General features: G+C 40.2%; 1 protein-coding gene across 14 annotated transcripts in view; it reads left to right on the top strand.

The window, feature by feature from the left end:
• Positions 1-20,120, top strand: part of TANC1 (tetratricopeptide repeat, ankyrin repeat and coiled-coil containing 1) — a 217,588-nt gene that overhangs the window by 190,626 nt on the left and 6,842 nt on the right. For all 14 annotated transcript variants that reach the window (XM_025199957.1, XM_025199959.1, XM_025199954.1 and 11 more), the window contains 6 exons: positions 3,229-3,307; positions 11,468-11,601; positions 12,126-12,249; positions 12,565-12,740; positions 16,775-16,907; positions 17,901-17,992. In XM_025199957.1, coding sequence (XP_025055742.1) covers positions 3,229-3,307; positions 11,468-11,601; positions 12,126-12,249; positions 12,565-12,740; positions 16,775-16,907; positions 17,901-17,992 — 738 coding nt within the window. The remainder of the gene's footprint in view (positions 1-3,228; positions 3,308-11,467; positions 11,602-12,125; positions 12,250-12,564; positions 12,741-16,774; positions 16,908-17,900; positions 17,993-20,120) is intronic.

Here is a 20,120-nt window from a genome sequence, read left to right as displayed (position 1 = left end):
TGATAGACCCTACAGGGGGAGGTTGAGAGAGCTGAATCTCTTCAGCCTTCACAAGAGATGGCTGAGGGGAGATCATGTGGCCGCCTATAAATTTATTAGGGGAGGTCAACAGGGAATAGGGCAAGCGCTGTTTACTAAGGTGCCCCAGGGACTGACTAGGAATAACGGGTGTAAGCTAGTTGAGAGTGGATTTAGGTTAGATATTAGGAAGAAATTTTTCACAGTAAGGGTGGCCAGGATCTGGAATGGGCTTCCAAGAGAGGTGGTGCTATCACCTAGCTTGGAGGTCTTCAAGAGGAGGCTAGATAGTCACCTGGCTGGGGTCATCTGACCTCGGTCCTCTTTCCTGCCAGGGGCAGGGGGGTGGACACGCCCTTCCGACTCTACAATCTATGAATCTATAGTTTGGTGGGTGATGGAGATGCGGGGGATTTCTTGCTTGGGCAGCGAGGTGGGGAGGGGTAGGGCAGGGGGAAGCCAGGCAGGCCTTGCTGTGTCTGCAGTCTCTGCCGGAGCTCCAACCAGGGACCACAGGGGAGGGGCCAGCTCTGCTGTGGAGCAGGGATCCCTGCCTAGCCGGGAGAGCATTCCGGGATGCTGGGGGAGCCTGGTTTATCTTAAACCAGCAAGGCGTCTGGGACAGACATTGCATAAACTGGTTTGAGCCAAATCAGTTAAGTCTGATAACTACATTCAACCAGCTTTTTATCTCAAACCAGTTTCAGCCATTTTCAACCTGGTTTATGTGCACTGAACATCTGTTCTGTTACAGGTTTAAACCAGTTTCTGATTGCTTAAACTGGTTTATGTGTAATGTGTGTCCCTAGCCCCAGTGGGTTATAGTTTCATATTAAAGGCATAATGTTCTACCTTACTTAATGCTACTTCGGTGCTTCAGCTATTTTCTGCAGAACTAAAGGAGTCAGTATTTAAAAACAAAGCCTTTTTTCCAAAATGGCTTTACACTACACTGTATTATACCATATTTGGTCCCATTGTGAAAGGTAGGAACAGCATTTCTTTAAGGAATGTGGTTGAAACCGAATACTGTTGTTTTTTCATGAATGCAGTATCTCTGTCCCTTAGCATGTCTTCATTCCAGAACACTTCACAGAATAAATTAATACAGTCAATAATAAGATGGGAAATCTAAGGAAGAAAAGATGTTTAAGACTGTGTTGGAAAAGTGATGGAGAATAACTGAGAATGGGACGATATTCCAGATAGTAGACACTGCACAGAGAGCTCTAATCAAAATTGCGAAATGTAATCAGGGAAAGTAGAGGTATCCAGTAAAAGAGAGAACTAAGGGGAATGTACATTATATAATAAAATGTGATTAGAGGAATTCATATACATCAGCAGTAAAGTAAGGATAATGTTTTTAAATAGATCTTGGAATGATGGGCCAGCAGAGTTGTCTTAACATGGACAAATACAGTTCTATTTCAGGTGTATAAAAAGAAAAAAGAGAGAGCGCACATGAGCAGTAGCTTGTTGTAACTGCTAGATTCTGGCCAAAGGGAATTAGATAGATCATGGAAAAGGAACTGCAATATTTCCATGAGAGGAGATGAAAATGATTGTGATGATTGTTTTTCCCTTTAAGGGTTGGGGACCAAGGATAGGATTTCAGATGTATGGAATGTTAGTCATATCTGCTGATCCCGGTTTGAATCTAGACTTACTTATAGCTTTTAAACTTGCTACTTTCCAGTCTCTTCAGTTGTATTTTATTTTCTTAGCCAGCCATGGTGCTCATATTTCGGCCTGATTGCTTCGCAAATGCCTTAGAGAAAATGCAGTTTAAGTGCTGGAGGTACAACAACTTCATTTTAATAATATTAAATGTGTACTAGTAAATATTTCTGAGTAGTGTGGAAGTGTGAAAAGGTTTTAACTCTTGAATAGGGCCCAGGACTTGAAGTAACAGTAAATGCCTACCTGTTGGGAGAGGTGGCTGGAATTTAATGCAGTTGTCTAATATTAGAGTAGGGCAGAGAAATATTTTGTGAGGAGAAAAAACTTTGATAGACATAGCAAACTTTTGATTTAAAAGCTGGGAACAAGTTGAGGGTTATGGGCTGTGGTTAACTTTTGATGACTTCCTTCACACTAATAAGTTTTAATTCTAGCATACTGATGAAGGTAAAAACTGACAATCCTTTTGTATTATGAAATAGGTGACAGTAGCCATTCAGAAGCAGAATACACTTTTCTTTTCTTAACAGCTTCACCTTTAATCCTTCTTGCAGACTTCATAGGACAGTAAGGTAGAAAAATTCCTTAATGCTGGAAAAATAGAATTAAAGGGAAATGAAGTGCATTCAATTTCTCTGGCTGCGCCATGAATGTATAGAATTAATTCAGCATGCATTCCATACAGTATTCCTTGAAATCTCTTTTTTACTTGTGCAGCCTTGGGGAGTTTCTCCATGGCATTCTTGCTTTTTCCTTCTTTAGCCTTCTGATTTCTATCTCTTTTCCCCACTTCTCCACTTGCTGCAGTCTCAATGGTCATATCTACACTTCAGTTTCCTAAGATAGTGAGAACTGTTTTGAAAAGAGCTGTTAATTTAATGCGATTGTACAAGACAATTCTAAGAAGCAATTGCAAGGAGAACTGGTCTCTAGTATTCCAAAAAACCGACAAAAAACTATGTTCTGTCTGCACTGGACAGCATAACTTTCTAAGGTTTTAAAGGCAACTAAAATGGTGTTATAGCAGAGTATATAAGAATAGGAGTTTTTGTTCACAATTGATCAACTTGTTTTTGTGACTCTAATAGGAGTGGAAAAGATTATATTTCTTGGGTAAAAATGTAATATTAACCAGTCTTTCCAGGACTAAGACTAACCAGGCTCTCTCTATTTTTTGCGTTGTCTGTCTTCTACTATGAAGACATATTTAGGTTGTGTTAGAGCTCATTTAAAATCGCTGCCCTGTAAAACATCAAGATTGCGTAACAGATACAGTCTGTTAATTTGCATTACTTTCAAACATTTTGAGGATTTTTATACAGTAGAAAATTAATCATTCAATTAATTTGTACCCCAAATTCTATTGATTTACTTCAGTGATTTATGGAAAGTATTGATTTTTGTTTGGTCCACATCATTAGAAGAGAAGCAGTTCATTTTTTTTTTTTTAAATCTCTCCATGCATGACAAAAGAATAACCTGATGATTTTTTCTAAGCTTGTTAAATTCTGTAACTGTTCTTAACAGGTGATTCGTTACCTGCTGGGGATTGAAAAGGAACATGGAGTAGACCTCAATGATACTGATGTGCTGTGGGGAGAAACAGGTATTATTTTACATTTCTTATTTTTCCTAACAAGAATTGCTAACTCAAGAAATGCACGGTAGATCTAAGCCTTGCAGTGAGTTTCCAAGCACATCTCCAAGCCCCGATTTAAGGGTGAAAGAAATGTATCAGAGTGTTTGTAAGAGGAGTATGAATGGGATAGAGACATGAGGGCCTGGTGAAAGGGACCTTTTATGGCAGTAGAACAGTAATGGGTGATCACTGAGCAGTCTTAACTTGTGCCAGGGCTGATGGTCCTGATTTGGGGAACCCAAGCTGCTCTCTTTGGTACCCTCCTTTGCTTTGTCCAAAGTGAAGTAAAATTCAACAATAATTCTAAAATGGGAATTTTTAGAAATAAAAATTTAAGGAAAATATGTAGAAGGAGGTAAGGGTGCGGTAAGGGGAGGCAGTTCACTCCTTACAGATTGGGCCCTAATAGGTTGATATTGCTTGTAAAAAAACAAACAAAAAAAACGTATGCTAATTTATCCATTTGAAATTCAGTGTTTTCTGTGTCCTTGAGTAAACTGTTCTGTACCATGCTTGCTTAACCTCAACATAGCATTGTGATGTATCTAAAGGTTGCAATCTTATGCAACAGAGTTAAGAATGGTAGTGACGGTGGCCTAGATGCTTGGTAGGTGTCAGAAAGAAGGGGCAGGAGGATAGGGAAGGGAGAATAGCAAAGGAAGTGGTGTGTTTTATTGGTACGTTTTTCGAAAAGGTGGAAGATCCAAAGTATGAACACATGATGCAATAATTAGTGCAGGGATGACCATATGCCTGTAGATTTGGATTTGCTGGTGTTTCTATAATACTCTAGTGCGAACATTAAGAGTGTATAATAAAGACTCGCATGGAATGGGAGGCAGCAGCAGTAGCCTTGGGAGATATTTCAGGCGTGTATTGTGAATTTGCTTAGCTGCTGTTTTAGAAATCTACAAAGAGCATAGAGCATTATCGGGAAGCCAGCCACAGAGGTTTTCAAACTGCCTGGTATGTTCTCTGAAGATCGATAGCTATATATGGGATTTGGAGCATTGCTTATTTGGTAGTAAGACTGATGGAAAGCCCATAATTTGTGGAAGCTATCAGACCTTTCAGTCACATCCTGCAGTGCATTTTGACGCATCTAAGAATGCATCATCTTCAACATGGAAACGATTTCAGATGAGCCCTTCAGGAGATAATAAAGTAAAAAATACTTTAAAATGTCTTTAAAAACTGGTTATGTCCATTAAAACTACAGATTCTCTTGATTAGAAGAAAGATTATTATAACACTGTTCACTGCTTAAGAGATGCAAATTGTTGTTTTAAATCTTTTCTGATGGTGTTACTCCTTCAGATGAAATCTGGCTACATGTAACACTGCAGCGGTTGACAAGAGGATACCAAATTTTCAATACCAAAGAAACAATCTTCTTTGTCACTGATTTGAAGGAGTTAGACCGGTCACTAGAGAAGAGAAATGTTTACCTGACATTAGTCAATATTATCAAACTTCATTATATAGGAATTCTGTCCTCTGTCTTCACTGAGGATAGTTTATGAGTATTTAATTTGTCGTAAAATAGTTAACATGCCTATGACGGATTTATTTGGTCGTTCCATTTATTTAATTGTCGACTGCCTTATCTTTTAGGGATAGCTTCCTTCTAAAACTTTCTGTTTAAAAATACCAATTCAAATGACATCTTTCTTGAGACTCAAGCTGAGAGTCAGTGAAAGTGTGGGTTGTGAGGAGCTGAAGGGAGGAGGCAGCAGCAAATAGTAGTTGAAAGCTGGTAACACATTTCCTAGCTTTTTTTTGCAACTCCTTTTCCCACCTTTAAAAAGTAAAGGGTCCTTTCATGTTTTTCTCTGTTCCCAGTCTCTCTTCTTGCCTTGTTTTTCCTTTCATCCCCCTTGAGCATGAGCTGGTTCACTTAGTTTTTCTCCTGCTGGAGACCCGTGTGCTTCCCCTCCACATCTCTCCCTACACTTAGAAGTCAGCAAACCATTTCCTCTGCTTTTCCTTTTCAACCTTTCTGTAATGCATGGGTATATCTTGTACCCGCTGCCTCCCCCAGCCACTATCTCTTCTCCTTTTTTTTTGTATTGCAGAAGATTAATGTCTTGAACACCAGGAACCTCTGAAAGTCTATTAGCTGTCTAGGAATGTTTATTTCAACCCTGTCAGACATGTATTTTGTGATGGACTAGGCACTTTAAGCTGCCACTAGTGTTGCAGTTCTGTAAAGCACTGTAGATGCGCACAATTTTACCAGTATCCAAAACAGAAAAGCCCATCCCTATCCTAAAGGGTTTACATGCGCAGATATTCTAGTGCTAAGTCAATATATCACTGTATATACTTTGATCCCTGGAGGCTTGAGCAATTGAGTGTTCACCAGTTTCAACACTTCAAAGTGGTTCAGCACTCCTGTAACATTTTGGTTGTGTCATCCTTTGATTTAGTTAATCAATTCTGCTATTTCTGCCATGCAAGGCATTTATCTTGGAGTTTTGCAAATAGTTATATTAAGTGAAGAGCTTAGTGACAAACTGGTTGGGAGTTAATCAGCTGGGTAAAACTAGAGGGTGGCTGTGTAAGCAGCCTGGATTCTGAGGTTTTTGTACTAATTACAGCTAAATTCCTGTATGCCTCTGTAATACCAGAGTTGACTAGCAGCTTTTTAAGAAAATTGAGCATAGGTGAAATGCATGTTGTGAGAGTCTGAGAGTTGGGTCCTGATCTATGGCATGCTGGTGTGAGGCACCTGAATTTTCTCAGTGTAAAATGAGCCAGAAGTAATATGCTGTCATGCAGTCATCATAAACTTATGTTTGAGAACACTGAGATGTTCCCGTCTGAAATCTTGAAGTATTAATGAAGAAATATGACCAATCAGATTAGGCCTCAATTTTTTTTTTCAGTTTATTTGTTTTAGAACCAGCACACAGCCAGGAGAACCTGCTGAGCGTCTTTTCTAAACCCTAAATCGTATTTGTTTTTCTTTTAAACAGTCTCTGCTTAAAATTAAACTAAACATTGTTTCAGAACCTACGGTAACTAAGTTGAAATTGTGCAGAATCCACAATTGCAATAAAATAGTTGCTTATTCGTAGAACTTTGCCTGGCTGATTTAATTGATGATGCTGGGCTACAAATGAAAAATTAAACAAATAGTATATCATCTTTAAACTCTAATTAAAATAGTAACCATTTGGTGCTTGTCAGATAAAGAGGAATAAAAGTGATAGAAAACCATGTATTGCCAAGGAGTGTCCGAAGCGATGGCAAATGAAACTAAAATTTTTAAGATTTCACTCTTATCTGTTTTTAAAATTTATGTTTTGTTAGCAGCACATTTAACAGTTGTGATCAAAGCTGCATTTCAGAAGACTTTGTCTTTCAAGTATTGCATGTGCTGCCTGTAATGGGATATTTTGAAATTGAAAATGTTTTTTCCCCGAGTGGCAAACTGAAATGTGCTGTAGAAACCATCCAGACCAGCTGGGAATATGGACTAGCAGAGTCTCTTCCACACCTATTTCTTTTTATTTTTGTCGCTTGTGTTGACAATTCACTGGAAAAATGTTTTGTATCAATGTCAGTATTCCTTTCATTTTCTTGAGGTACCCTGTGTCGGCCCTTGATATATATCATAACAGATGTGAAACTAAATGACTTTTCATGTGATATATTTGTGCACAGTTAATCAAATAGAATTTTCTGCTCAAATGTTAAATGTGTCTTTGAAACATGGTAATCTAGATTCATAAGGAGAATTGCCCACTGGCATCAACATATGAAATTCAGTAGATTTTTTTTAAATAATGAGAATAGAATTAAAGCTGAAAATGACCAATAATGGAGGAACATATAATTATTGCTTTTGCCACTCTACCAAAAAAAGCTGTAAATATTAATGTCAGTGTACGGTAATTTGTCACTCTCTTTTTAAAGAAGGATCTGGGATTGAGGTCACAGAATATGGCATGTGTAGTGAGGCAGACTGCTGTACAAGTGGTATTTGATTGATATGACTTTTAAGGGTTGCTGATGAAAACAGCCTTAGATTGTTAAATAGCTTGTTTTAGTACCTGACCTTGAAAATCCTTGATTATATCTGGGAGAAAGGAGGTGGTTATTGTTGCAGGGTCTGTGTGTCTTTTTGCTTCAAAAAGTGCCTGAAACACGCTCGCACACAAAGCATAACAGAGTATCACCCTAGTTCTGTCTTTCTTGTTTTGAATGTTTATAACTTTTTTGAAGTTACAAATATACAAAATCCTTAATTTATCTTGTTAATTCTCTGGCAAAGGGTCTAGGAATGGTTTGATATACTAAAGTATGTAATATGATTTAGCTGAGCTCTGTACTAAGCACAAAAGGTTTTAATTTAACAAAACTAAACAATTTAGATTTGAAACTGGAAATGTTTTTCCTTAGGTCAGATTTACAGCTCTCCCAGCCTGTTGCCTTTGATTAGTGTGGCCCCACTCTCCATGAGGTAGAGCCGGACCAGGTTGCCTTGTGCTTCATCTGCATATACATTTTTTGGAAGATAACAGGATTCATGACAAGAACACCTGGTTTCAGTCATGAGTGGGTGGCTAATTAGCACATGGCTCCTGGATATGGGGGCGGGGGGAGAGGGAGTATATCCGGAGTATACACTCGTACTGAGCAGTGCTGAGCTGTGGGGGCTTGAATTGCTGTTGACTCTGCCAGGGCCCAGCCCAGTGAACTGTATGGTAACTCATGAGCCTTTTGGCTTCGGACTAACATCATGTATAGTTTGTGTACTACATATAAGTAGGCACCAAATTGCTGCTGAAAAGTATGTTTATGAAGTATCTGCACCCAAGCTTCCAGCAGTTTCAGTAAAGAGAAACTGCATCAATTCTGGCTGAAGTAAGTCAGTGGGTTGGTAGTCATTTGCCTGTACTCAGATTTTGCCCTTCATTTCCATGTGCTCAGGAAGACAAGGTCTGATAGTAAGGAAAAGAGGAAGAGGTTGAGGGTGGGAGTAGAGGGCAAAGCGTGCCTTTCCCTGCCACCCCGGATATACTTTCCCTGCTGAGGAGTGGAAGGGGGACAAATTCAAGGCAATCCTCCAATAACTAGATTCTGTACCTAGAAAATTAGAACAAATTTATAAATTTTCCATATATAGAATCTAATTATTGGGGATTGTCTTATTTGAGTAAATACAATATATATGTTGTAAGAAAATAAAGATTGTTTTAATAACATATAGCACCATTTTTTATTATTCCAATTCATAATTAGTTAACAATACCCCCTGCACACATGCACCTCTTTGCCATCTTGGAAACAGATTTTGAGGAGCGAATCTGAAGAGTGAGGAGAGGATTAGCATTACATATCTGCTGGGGGTGGAAGAAGGTTCCCTGGCACAAGGGATAGTGTTACAGAAAACATTCAGTCATGTTTTCTTCTAAGTGGTGAGTATGTGGCTGGGTAAGGTTGGCATTGACAGCAGGTATGAATTCAGGGAGGTTTGGGGACAATGTAATTGGGAAAAGTAGGTTCTTTGGGGGTGGATTATGATATGCAGTCAGTAGAAGAGGTTTTACTACGCTGCAGTGGAAGAGGGGCCAGCAGTGAGGGATATCAAGAGACTGGTGATGTGGTAAGGGTAGTGTGCAAGGACATTTCAGCCCAAAGCAGTTTTTTTTTATACTGTCAGGATGTAAACCTCCTGAAAATAGATTTACAGAGGAAGGACAAAAAAGTCTTTTTATAAGAGCCATTGATGTTGAAGTTATAGCACAAACAGATTTGTTGCTGATACGGTATTTTTATGCATATATATGAATAAAGTTCATTTAGTGACACATCTGTACATGTCCATTATGATATTTAAGACAAATTGCACTTCCCAGACAAGCGGTGATCTTTACAGGATAAAACTCCAGAGTCAAAGGCCAATGCACAACTGTACATACAGTAGCTATTACCAACTTCTCTCAGACAATGTAGTGGCCATGAAATACAATGTTTAATGTTTTGCATTATACTACAAGCTGTGGTAGCCATTTATAATCTTGTTTTCAAATAGATTTCTAAACTTTGTGCCTGTCTTGTTTCAGACAAAAAAACATCCTTTTTTCCTCCTAATTACTACTTCCCTCTGACACTCTTGGCTGCAGACCAAAGATATGCCAAAGATTATTAGTTTTCCTTCAGCCTAATGGGCTGCTCTCATATTTTCCATTCTGCATCAGTTGCTTGTTTAGCTGCTCATTTAAATTCTTTCTTTTTTTATTAAGGGCAAGTGGGTTGAGCTTTTGCAGAGTACATTAGGCAGATCAGAGGTGGTCCTTTTCAGTTGAATGCTCGGAATTCCTGAATGCAGCTTTGTCATGATATTGTTTGTTTAAGCTTGATCTAAGCTATTCTTTAGCCTTCCTTGTTTCCGAATATGGAATACTTTAGTCATGTTGTTGCTGCAACTAACTTCAGAGTTGCACCCTGAGCAAAGGAGATAAATCTGAGGTCTGTTTTAAGAAGGCAGTTTGTTTGCTCTTCTAATAGCGATATTTATACATTAGGAGTCTATAAGAGTAACCGTTAAGTTATTTAGACCTAAACGTTTGGTCTAATTTTAAAATAGCAAGGTAGCAGTAAGCTAGAGATGCGAGTCATATGGCACTTCAAAGGAAATGACAGATTTACCAGTCTGTGCAGTGATTGCTTTCATTACTTTTCCACAACTCCGTGCAAGTTCAAAGTTTGTTTTGATATTATTGAAAAATTTGTAATAAAAGAAATCTGTATTTTCACAGAGCAATAAAATCAGGTACAGTGTGGTCACTGTTTATGCCACGTTTAGACAAAAATGGTGCAGTTGTGAATCCTTTGCTGGTTCTTGCAGAAGCCAGCTTGTAAGCACTATTTTCAGAGCAGCATTGACATCATGGGTGATGCTGATACAAAGAACTCAGCAACAAAAAGCCCCATGTTAATTTCAAGCTCCATTTAAAACGCACAAAAAGCTGATGTGTGCCAAATGGAAGAGAACAAAATCATGATGGGAAAATATTTTATTTTCAAGCTTCAAAGAGTGTCACAGTGAAAAGTGAAAAAGCATAATAAACTATGGGAAAAGGTGATTGAGTTGTTTAAATGCATAGACTTACTGCAGAACTCTCTTTAAAGTCATGGTGCTGAGAAGGGTCACAAGGTATTAGTGCATTACAGATGAGAATTACTTGCCTTATCATAAGCCATGTACAATGATGTGCACCTTATAAATGTCTGTAATAAATAAAGGTCATGTCAAGAGTTTATCATTATGTTGCCTATACACACACGCTACCATACTGTTAGAAATGATCAACCCTAACAGCACATGGCAATAGCTGTGTGGATATGGTACTCTAACTCAGCACAAATGGCTACCCTGTGCACCTATTTGTTTTTTGTCCAGAGGCCAACTACTAGTGATTTCATCCCAAAGTAGCATTTAAGTAAAAATCAGGAGTTGCGTATACTGTAACTTGTTGGGCTGTTTGAAAGTATTTTTATGACTAGTAAAAATGTTATTATCAAATAACATTTGATATTAAGTTAATTCACCATTCATTCAGTGCATAAAAAATAAGGGAAAGTTAGGAATCAAAACTCTCTATTACTGTAATATTATTACTTTTCCCATGCAGTTTGTTGCAAAAATAGATAAACTATCTAGAGAAAACAAGTAAATCTTGTAAAAAGTGGTACAATAGACTCATAATGTTGGCTGATTTGTGCAAATTAGACTTCCACAGGAAGTCCTCTTACAGACTAGCCATGTTTTAGTCACTATTTTGATCTAGCTTCTCTTCAGTCATGGTGTACTGCAGTGCTTGAGCCTCAAGATTGAACCTGCAAGCTTTTTCTGATTCTTTATAGCAAACGTTGAGTTGACTTTATTAATATGCTGGACCTGTGTGGGGTGAGAAGGGAGTAGGCAAGATGATTAAAAGGCAAAAAAGGTTTTTAAACCACTAATTGGATCTAGAGAAAATTAGATCAGAAAGTTGCAGATATCATATGGAGGTTTGTTTGGTTGAAAAATGTGGTATTTTATTTTTGCTCTTGGTAATAAGATGTGTTACACAATTAAAATGTTGTTGACGAATCCCTTTTGATTTTCTTTAGCCCTGACGGCAGCTGCAGGGCGGGGGAAGCTGGACGTGTGTGAAGTACTTCTGGAACGTGGAGCTGCTGTGACAAGAACCAACAGGAGGGGGGTCTCCCCACTTTTCTGTGCTGTGCGCCAGGGACATTGGCAGGTGCAACAAATGCCCAGGAATAAAAAGAGCTGATATGGGAGATGCTTCCTAAGTTTTTTAATTCTTCCTGCACATATATGCACATAATAACTCAGTGCACATTTTCTGTTACTCTTCTAAGCTAGTTCCTAAGGGGACTGGTGAAAACCCACCCTTTGAGTAACTGGAGGTGAGAGAAGGCAATTTAAGAGTTGACCAGTGCCTAACACAGCAGGGTTCTGGTCTGTGATGAAGGCTCTTGTGCACTACAATAACACAATAAATACCATACTGCTGTGGGTTTTTTCTAAATAGGAAGACTATAGATAGAATAGATGGAAGATCAGTTCAGTCTAGGGCGGCTTCTGGCTGGCAAAGTAGCCTTGAGCGGGGAGACTGACAGCGTGGTTTTTTCTAGGGCAGGCAGAGTTTTAATCTCAACATAAATTGTCAAAGATTGAATATAAATGACATGGATTTCTGAAAAGGGCTGTTACTAAGTCTATCAGTGTAAATAGTTTTTAAACTAAAACATCCTTTTTCAGATTGCAGAGCTTCTGTTAGAGCACGGATCTGATGTTAATTTGAGTGACAAGCAAGGCAGGACACCACTTATGGTGGCTTCTTGTGAAGGACATTTGAGCACGGTGGAATTTCTACTTTCCAAAGGTAAAATCAATAATTAGTTAAAACTATGACTGCACCAGTTTTCTGCATATTTAATTTCAGAAAGGCAAGCCTTATGGATTTTTTTCAGCATCTAAAATGTTTTTATAGTTTTAAATAGTGCCTTATCAATGTGCTGTATAATGAATATTATTTTTGAGGGGAAGTGATTTGGAGGGGGGGGACAGAAAAAGGAAACTGATTTTTGAGTATTTTGAAGTTCAAAATGAAGCTGAATGGTCAAACTTCAGTTTTAATGATAACACTAAGCACTGCTTTTTAAAACAGCAGCAAAAATCCATCTATGTTTTATTTCAGGTGCAGCCATTTCATCACTGGATAGAGAGGGGCTAACAGCACTGAGCTGGGCTTGCTTAAAGGGCCATAAAGACGTGGTTCAACATTTGGTTGAGAAAGGTGCAACAATAGATCAGACAGACAAAAATGGCCGAACACCCTTGGATTTGGCAGCTTTCTATGGGGACGCTGATATTGTAAGTAGAGTTAATTGTGGAAAAACCACCAAGCCTACTTTAAACTTTCAGTCTAAAGCAATCTGAATCTTGTCAGCTGAACTGTGGTTGAAGGAAACTTTAGGCTGGTTGTCAGTAGAAAAACTTCCCTTTTTTCATTACCTCGTGCATGCCTGGATTGCAGTGCAGGGGTAAAGCAGCAGATTTTTAGTACCTGGGTAATTGTACTGGAGGCCCAGTGCCATGCCCTTGTACTTTATAGTGGGCTATATATATAGTGGGTGTTTCAAATCTCAGTAAGAAATAACTTTGACAATTTGTATACTGGAATTAAAAAAAAAAAAAAGTCTGTGGGAGACCCAGCAGAGAAATGCATTCTTAGCTCTAGCTAACCTGCTGACGTTGGGTAATCCTGTGGAGCAAAGGCCTTAAGTGAGAGGGACATAAAGAAGATAACGGTGCAGAGCAGTTAAGATCAGGAGGTGAATTTCTGTGTCCCCAAATGGCATTTCCTGGAACTGTAAGGGTAGGGATCCTGTCGTCTTGGTGTGGCATGGAGGACAAGGCTTTTCTTCTGTAAGTCTCTTGACATTTTAAAGTGGTGGCGAAAAACTGCTATCTAATCTTTATAAATGTGGCAAGCCGGGATTCAGAGAGTAAACTGATTGTCCTTTGTTCACACAGCAAGTTGTTTAAGTCCCAGGCCTACAGCTCTGGCTTCCATTTCAGGTAAAGACTCTCCCCATGCACTGTACTTGCCTCAGTAGCCTATAACAAAATCTCTCGGGAAGGGGGAGAAGGAGTAAAGAGTGACTAGTCTGAGTCTGAATTTGAGATGAGGAGTGTCTGAGAAGGCAAGTGTACAGTTGTCAAAGTCCATGATTTATGCTTACTAAGTTTGCAAGACAGAGGCCAGCCCGCATTCTGCAAAAAAATCTGATGGAGCCAAATTACCTCCAAGAGACAGGCTCTTTCTAGGTGTGAGCACATGCTGGACACTACTGGGAAAAATATGCTCAGTCTGTCTGTGCTGTCCCAGATCATATATTAAATGGGGTTAAATGGTGAACCTGAAGCCTGGCAATGTACTTCTACCTTAAGCAAGTGGTCTTGATTCAGCTTAGGGCTCATCTACACGTGGTAGGATGGTAACTGCACTTTCATATCACATTCTGCCTTACTCTGAATTAACTTGTGTGTGTAGAAAAATCCCTAGTGGTTTTGAAGGTGTGGCAGTCAGCGGACTCTGGAAGGCCGCCTGCGTAGTGCAGCTCAGGAGCGTGCGTTTCTGGGAGCAAGCAGGGATCCCCCATCTGCTCGGGGGGAGGGGATTTTCAAACGGCTGCTGCTTATCAGATACTGTGTGCAAGAGAAACCTTGTTTGGGAGGTCAGTGTTGTTTGTGAGATAAACTCCTGAGGGAACAAGGGTTTGGAAGTCACATTTGAAAGAAATTATTTAGTACATATTTTCAACCAGCAAACGTGTGGGAGCACAGCTGCTGTAATGGTTTAATATGTCTATTTTAGTTCTTTTAGTGTATGTCTATTGCAATGTCTGAACCTTAACATGCTACTTCTATTGTTTCTGCATGTGTTGGGGACCAGGGTGTTCTCTCTGTTCAGAAAAGCGTCCCTGGTTCAGACATGCATGAAAACTGCCAAGTTCTACGGCACGGTTCACCTCTGAAGGTTTTTCTGATTGATGATCATCAGGGGTTTCCTGAGTCCCAAGAAGCAGTAGTAGCAGGACTCCTCCAAGAGGAATCTGATCATGGTTTCATTTGGTGGCCCCTACGCATCATCTCTTTAGACTCTTCAGGCCTTTCCGGCAGCAACGATAGGAGGATGGAGCTGATCTTTAGACTCCCTTGTCTGGATGGGGACGGTATATCTTGGGTGTGACAGATACGGACATTAGTAACATCAGAAGCAAGCAACTCACCAGCAGTAGAGGCGGCAGTAGTTGCTGGAGCAGGTCTAACTGACAGTCAGTCTAACAGACTGGCACCAAGAGATTTGTTTTTATTCCATATAAGAACAGTCATTTACTGGGTCAGACCATCTTGCTCAGTATCCTGTGTGTCACAGTGGCAGAGTGGAGGCTGAAAGGGAGAGTGAGCAAGATATGACCAGAGTTTTTCCCCTCTCCAAATTGTAGTTCCCCCCCAGTTGCACTGCTCCTCTCCCAATTGTAGTCTCCAGCATTTGAAGTTGGAAGCTCTGATTCAGAGGCTGTACTCCTAACTCCCGTGCTCAATGGCTATTGATGCACCTTTCCTCCAAGGGTTTGTCCAATCTCTCTTTGAATCTGGCTAAACTGTCAGCTTCTGCAACATGTTGTGTAATTCAGTACCACACGTTTAACTATGCTGTGTGGAAAATAACTTCCTTTTGTTAGTTTTAAACTTACTACTTACTAGTTTGATTTTATGATCCCTAGTTCTTGTATTGAGAGAGTAAATAATAAATCCCTATTTACTTTCTCTTCCCATCTAGTGTTTTGTAAACCCCTACGTCTCCCCTCAAGTGTCTCTTTTCTAAACTGAATAGGCCTAGTCTCCTTAGTCTCTCCTCACGTGGAAGCCCCTCTGTAGCACTAATCATCCTTGTTGCCCTTCTTGCTGCTTTGTGCCTTTATCTCTTCACTGCAGCATCGAACTCCTCTGAGTAGTTTAGAAACTAATAAATTTAACTTTAGGTCTCTTCAGGTAGACTAGGAAGCCATTATTTATTAGTACAGTATTGCTACTTTAACTAGAACATTTCCAATAATCTATATGTGGGTGCTGCAGAAAGGTAGCCTGAATGTCCCTCTTTATTGTATCGTGCGGCATTCTTCCCCAAACTATCAACAAATTGGAACCATTTTGGTACTGTAGTTTCACACTTGTGTTAGTGTCACAACATTATTTTGAAATGCTGTAAGAAAACCTCTGTTAATTACCCTGACATATGGTCACACCGCTCCTCTGTATTTTCACCCCAGCTTTTCTCTAGTCAAATTCAAATTGCTGTGTCAGCATATTGAAGCTCACTGTGTGAACAAATAGGGGGATGAGCATGAAGTGTCATCCTTATGGTGTTCTCGGTATATATTTGTTACTGACAGTAAAAGATTATATTGTGTCACCGAAATTAAATCAGTGAAGTGAAAGAACGGTCATCACAATCTGTAACTATTCCCGGATCGCCATTACCTTTACTTTTTCTTTGCTGCCAACTGATCAAAAAGTTATTTTAATTTCTATTTGACATGATTGAATGGAAACTTTGAGTAAGACCAGTCTGAACCTCACCATGGTACTTCCATGGTTTCTGTATTTGTTGGGGAGTTGGGCACTCTCAGAAAAGTGTGACTGCTTCAGATATAGGTCAATATGACAGATAGAGGCATTCTGTTTCTGCTGGGAGAATTGCTGTTTTCCCAGTAGAAACTAATAGTATACAAGCAAGTATTCATTTTCTCCTAGAGGAAACATGCCCCTTCCAGGAGAAAAATCATCCAGGTTGTCACCTGGGAGATCTCCCCTAAGAGCGAGTTTCTTACAAGCCTGTATACTGGGTCTGGTTCTGGAGGGGAGTGGGGCAGTTTGCTGCCCATTCCCACGACTGGGCACTGCCTAGCCTGGGGAACAGGAGGGGGTGTTTTCCCAGACTAGGAATGCTCTGGTGGGGTGTGGAGCAGCTGCTGAAGCTCCCTGCCTTTTCTCAGACCAGAAATTGCCCCATCTGGGGAACAGAGGGAGGTAGACATGGGGCTTTGCCCTACTGCTCCTCCTGCTTCGCTCCCAAAGATCCAGAGTAGAGCCAGTCCCCACCACTGCACGTCACCTCGGGACCTGGAGGAGTGGAGCAGCTGCTGCTCTCTACACCTTGCCCAGACGGGATCTACCCAGACTGGGGAAGGCACAGGAGAGCAAGGGGGGGCGGGGGCAGTGCCTGCAGGCTGAATACCTGTACTGCTCCTCTCAGAAATTTCCAGTGCTAAAAATGAACTTCCTTTGCTTCTCTTGCTGAGAATTGTTAAAGGTTTGTTTCTACCTTTCTGTTCTAGGTGCAGTATTTAGTAGAGAAGGGTGCAGTGATTGAACATGTTGACCACAGCGGTATGCGTCCATTGGACAGAGCAATTGGATGTCGAAATACAGCAGTAGTGGTCATGCTACTTAGGAAAGGAGCCAAATTAGGTTAGTAAACTACCAAAGCATTTTTCCCTAGAACGGGGAAAACTCAAATGTCTGTCATAGTGGAATTACTTTATTGTGTAATTGTGTTTTTCTTGAATGAAAATTGATAAAGTGCATTGCATCAAACTGCAAAAAGAACATTATTGAGGCTGAAAAGTCCATCACACCAAGTGCTAGGAAATTTCAGACTTGGGATTGCCCAAGCAACCTTAATTGTGTTCACTGTTTGTCCACCTGGTACACTGAAAGGTCTGGTGGAAACTTTCATTAAAGACTGGGTACAAGGGGACTGAATTATTCTTGGGCAGACAACCTTAATTCTGTTTCCAAATGTCTGAGGGAATGACTTGGAAGCCTAAATAATAGTCTTTTAACATAAAACTTAGTTAATATTTTTTCTGTCAAAATGAAAAAGTAGATTAAAAGATTCTGTTTGTAACAATTCCCATCATGCCTCATCAGCGGTAAGTAGATAATATGCCTGTTGTGTCTTTGATTACCCCTGAACCTGTGATATCAGTATACTTCAGGAAATAAATCATTAAACATGCACTTAAGTGTTGTCCTGTGCTGGGACTTAAACCTGGTAAACCTGTTCTGGACCATTAATATCAAACTGCTGCTGCAAGTATTAAATTTCTACAGTCATTCCTCACTTGTGAAATAGTGAGTAAATTTAGGTGTTTGCGAGTGAACCAATGCTTCATTTTTCCCCATTACTGTATTTTCTTGTGTACCATGCGCCCACAAATAAGACATGTACCTTCTCTTGGGAAGGCAGAATAAAGAGAGAGAGATTTTTCCAGAATTGTGCCCTCCTCCCCCCACTGCTGCACAGAGCTGGGCAGTTTACTGTCTACATCACTTGCCCATTTCTTCCTGCTCAGCCAAAAGCTAGAGGTTTAACCCTGTTGCAGCTGCTGCCAAATTGGTATGAGTAAATATGTTAATACCAAAGTCCCCTTTAAAAATGTTTCCTATTTTAATTTGCAGGAAATGCAGCTTGGGCAATGGCCACTTCTAAACCTGACATTCTGATTATTCTACTGCAGAAGCTGATGGAAGAAGGAAACGTACTGTACAAAGTAAGTAGAAACTCAATTTTCTTGTTGAAAAAGAAAGTTATAAGCCTTTGGCTCAAAGGGAGGTAAGGAGAGACTCAGGCTGTTTGAAAGACCTGCCATTTTGTCTTTACCTTTAGTAAAGTACCAACAACTATATGTGCTAGGTACACTAAATTCATATTGGGGGTTGGACAAAGGAGCTTGGAGTGGTACTGGAAAAAGAACATGTGATCCAAAACACCCAGGTCCAGGGATGAATGGATTGAGGAGTGACCTAGATTCCCTGTGGTGGACATCTAGTTGCCCACTGGAGATTCTTAGTCTTTAGCTATTTTAAGAGTAATGAAGGTTAGGAAGCTCATCTGAAGGAACCTTATTTAAATTATCATGTGCTGGGTGTATTCAAGCACAGCTTTTTGTTTGTATAGTTCTCTGCATGCCATTTACATATGAATTGAGCAAAATAAGAGCATATTTGATACAGGTTTTTAACTATTGATGCGTTGTTTTACAAGAGCCAGTTTGAACATGACTTAGTCAGATACAGCAGATACAATCTACAGTTATGTCTGACATGCAGATTGTGAAGGTCACTTGAGGCCTACTTTTGGCATTGGACTTGGAAGGTATTGGGTCATTCCTTTTGGGGCTACAAGGTTCTGTCACTTTATCTCTGTTGCTGTCTCAAACCAATATATCAGGCTCAAATGTGTACAGAACACTAATAGAAAGTCTCTTTAGTTAAAAGGCATAGTGGCAAACGGTGCGTGGCATCATTATATTGCTAACTCCAGTTTATGCCATTGTAAGCCAGTGCTGTGGACATGCTTGGCTTCATTTAAATAATACGAAAAAATTTTGGAATCCCCTGATAATTTAGGAAGTTTTGAATACTAACTTAAGAGTTCAGAATTGGGTGCCTTTGCAAGGGGTAAAATCGTACTTTGCTATATGGTATGTTTAATCACAAAGGATGACCGTGTTCTCTGAGAGGGTCTGTCTGGGGAACATCTCAGCCCCTTCAGCAGAAGGGTCCTCCAGCAGCATGTAAAACTTTGCTTCATGGTTGGTTCTGAGAAAAAAAAGTGCCTGTTCCTTATTTATCAGCGCCAATTCCTTCCTCTTTAGCTCTGTATTCATTTGCTGACTAGGTTTTTTTCTGCTTAGGTCATAAGATTCATAGACATTAGGGGCTGGAAGAGACCTCGCAAGATTGAGTCCAGCTCCCCTGCCATAAGCAGGAAGTCTGTTGGGGTCAAATGACCCCTGCAAGATAAGCATCTAAACACCACTTGAATGAGTCCAAAATAGGTGCTTGCACTACCCCTGGAGGAGTCTGTTCCAGACCCAGGACACTCGAACTGCAAAGAAGTTTTCCTTATGTCCAGTCTAAATCAGCCTTCCAGACATCTGTGGCTGTTAGATCTTGTTATCCCTTGGGGAGCCCTGGTGAACAAGTGTCCTCTCAAATCCTGGTACACCACCCTTTTGTACTTATAGGCTGCCACCAAGTCCCCTCTGAGCCTTCTCTTCTCCAGGCTGAAGAGTCCCAAGCCCCTCAGCCTCTCCTCGTAAGGCTGCTCTCTTGGCCCTTGATCATGCGGGTGGTCTCCTCTGAACTCTCTCAAGCTTATCCACAGCTCTCCTGAAGTGGGGGGCCCAAAACTGGATGCAGTACTCCACCTGGGGCCTCACTAAGGCCAAGCAGAGCGGGAGGATGATGTCCCTGGTTTTGCTTGAGATGCATCAGTGGGTGCATGCCAGAGTTTGATTTGCTTTGCCAGCCATGGCATTGCATTGGTGGCTCATGTTCAATGTGTGGTCACCCAAGACCCCCCAAGTCACTTTCAGTTGTGATACTCACAGATCAGGATAGCAGGGCAAGATGCCATTCATGTGTTTTATTAGTTGTTAATAGAGGTTTGAAATCCATGCTGGGGTTTTTTCCCCATAAGACCATTTGGTTTCTTTTAGTGTAGCAGGCCACACTGATTTCCAAGGGCTTGGGGTTGTTGAATCTTTTCTTAGATTTTTTTGTATTAATTTTCAGAAATGCAACAAGCAGATATGAACTAAATGGATAATTATTATACAGTCTAAAGCATAGTTGACAGTTTGATTGTGCTCACAGTATGTAACAACTATTTTG

The sequence above is a fragment of the Alligator sinensis genome, unplaced genomic scaffold (genome assembly GCF_000455745.1).
Source record: "Alligator sinensis unplaced genomic scaffold, ASM45574v1 scaffold389_1, whole genome shotgun sequence".
Taxonomy (NCBI): domain Eukaryota; kingdom Metazoa; phylum Chordata; order Crocodylia; family Alligatoridae; genus Alligator; species Alligator sinensis.
The sequence above is the reverse complement of the archived record's forward strand: the minus strand, read 5'-3'. Positions and strand labels throughout refer to the sequence as shown.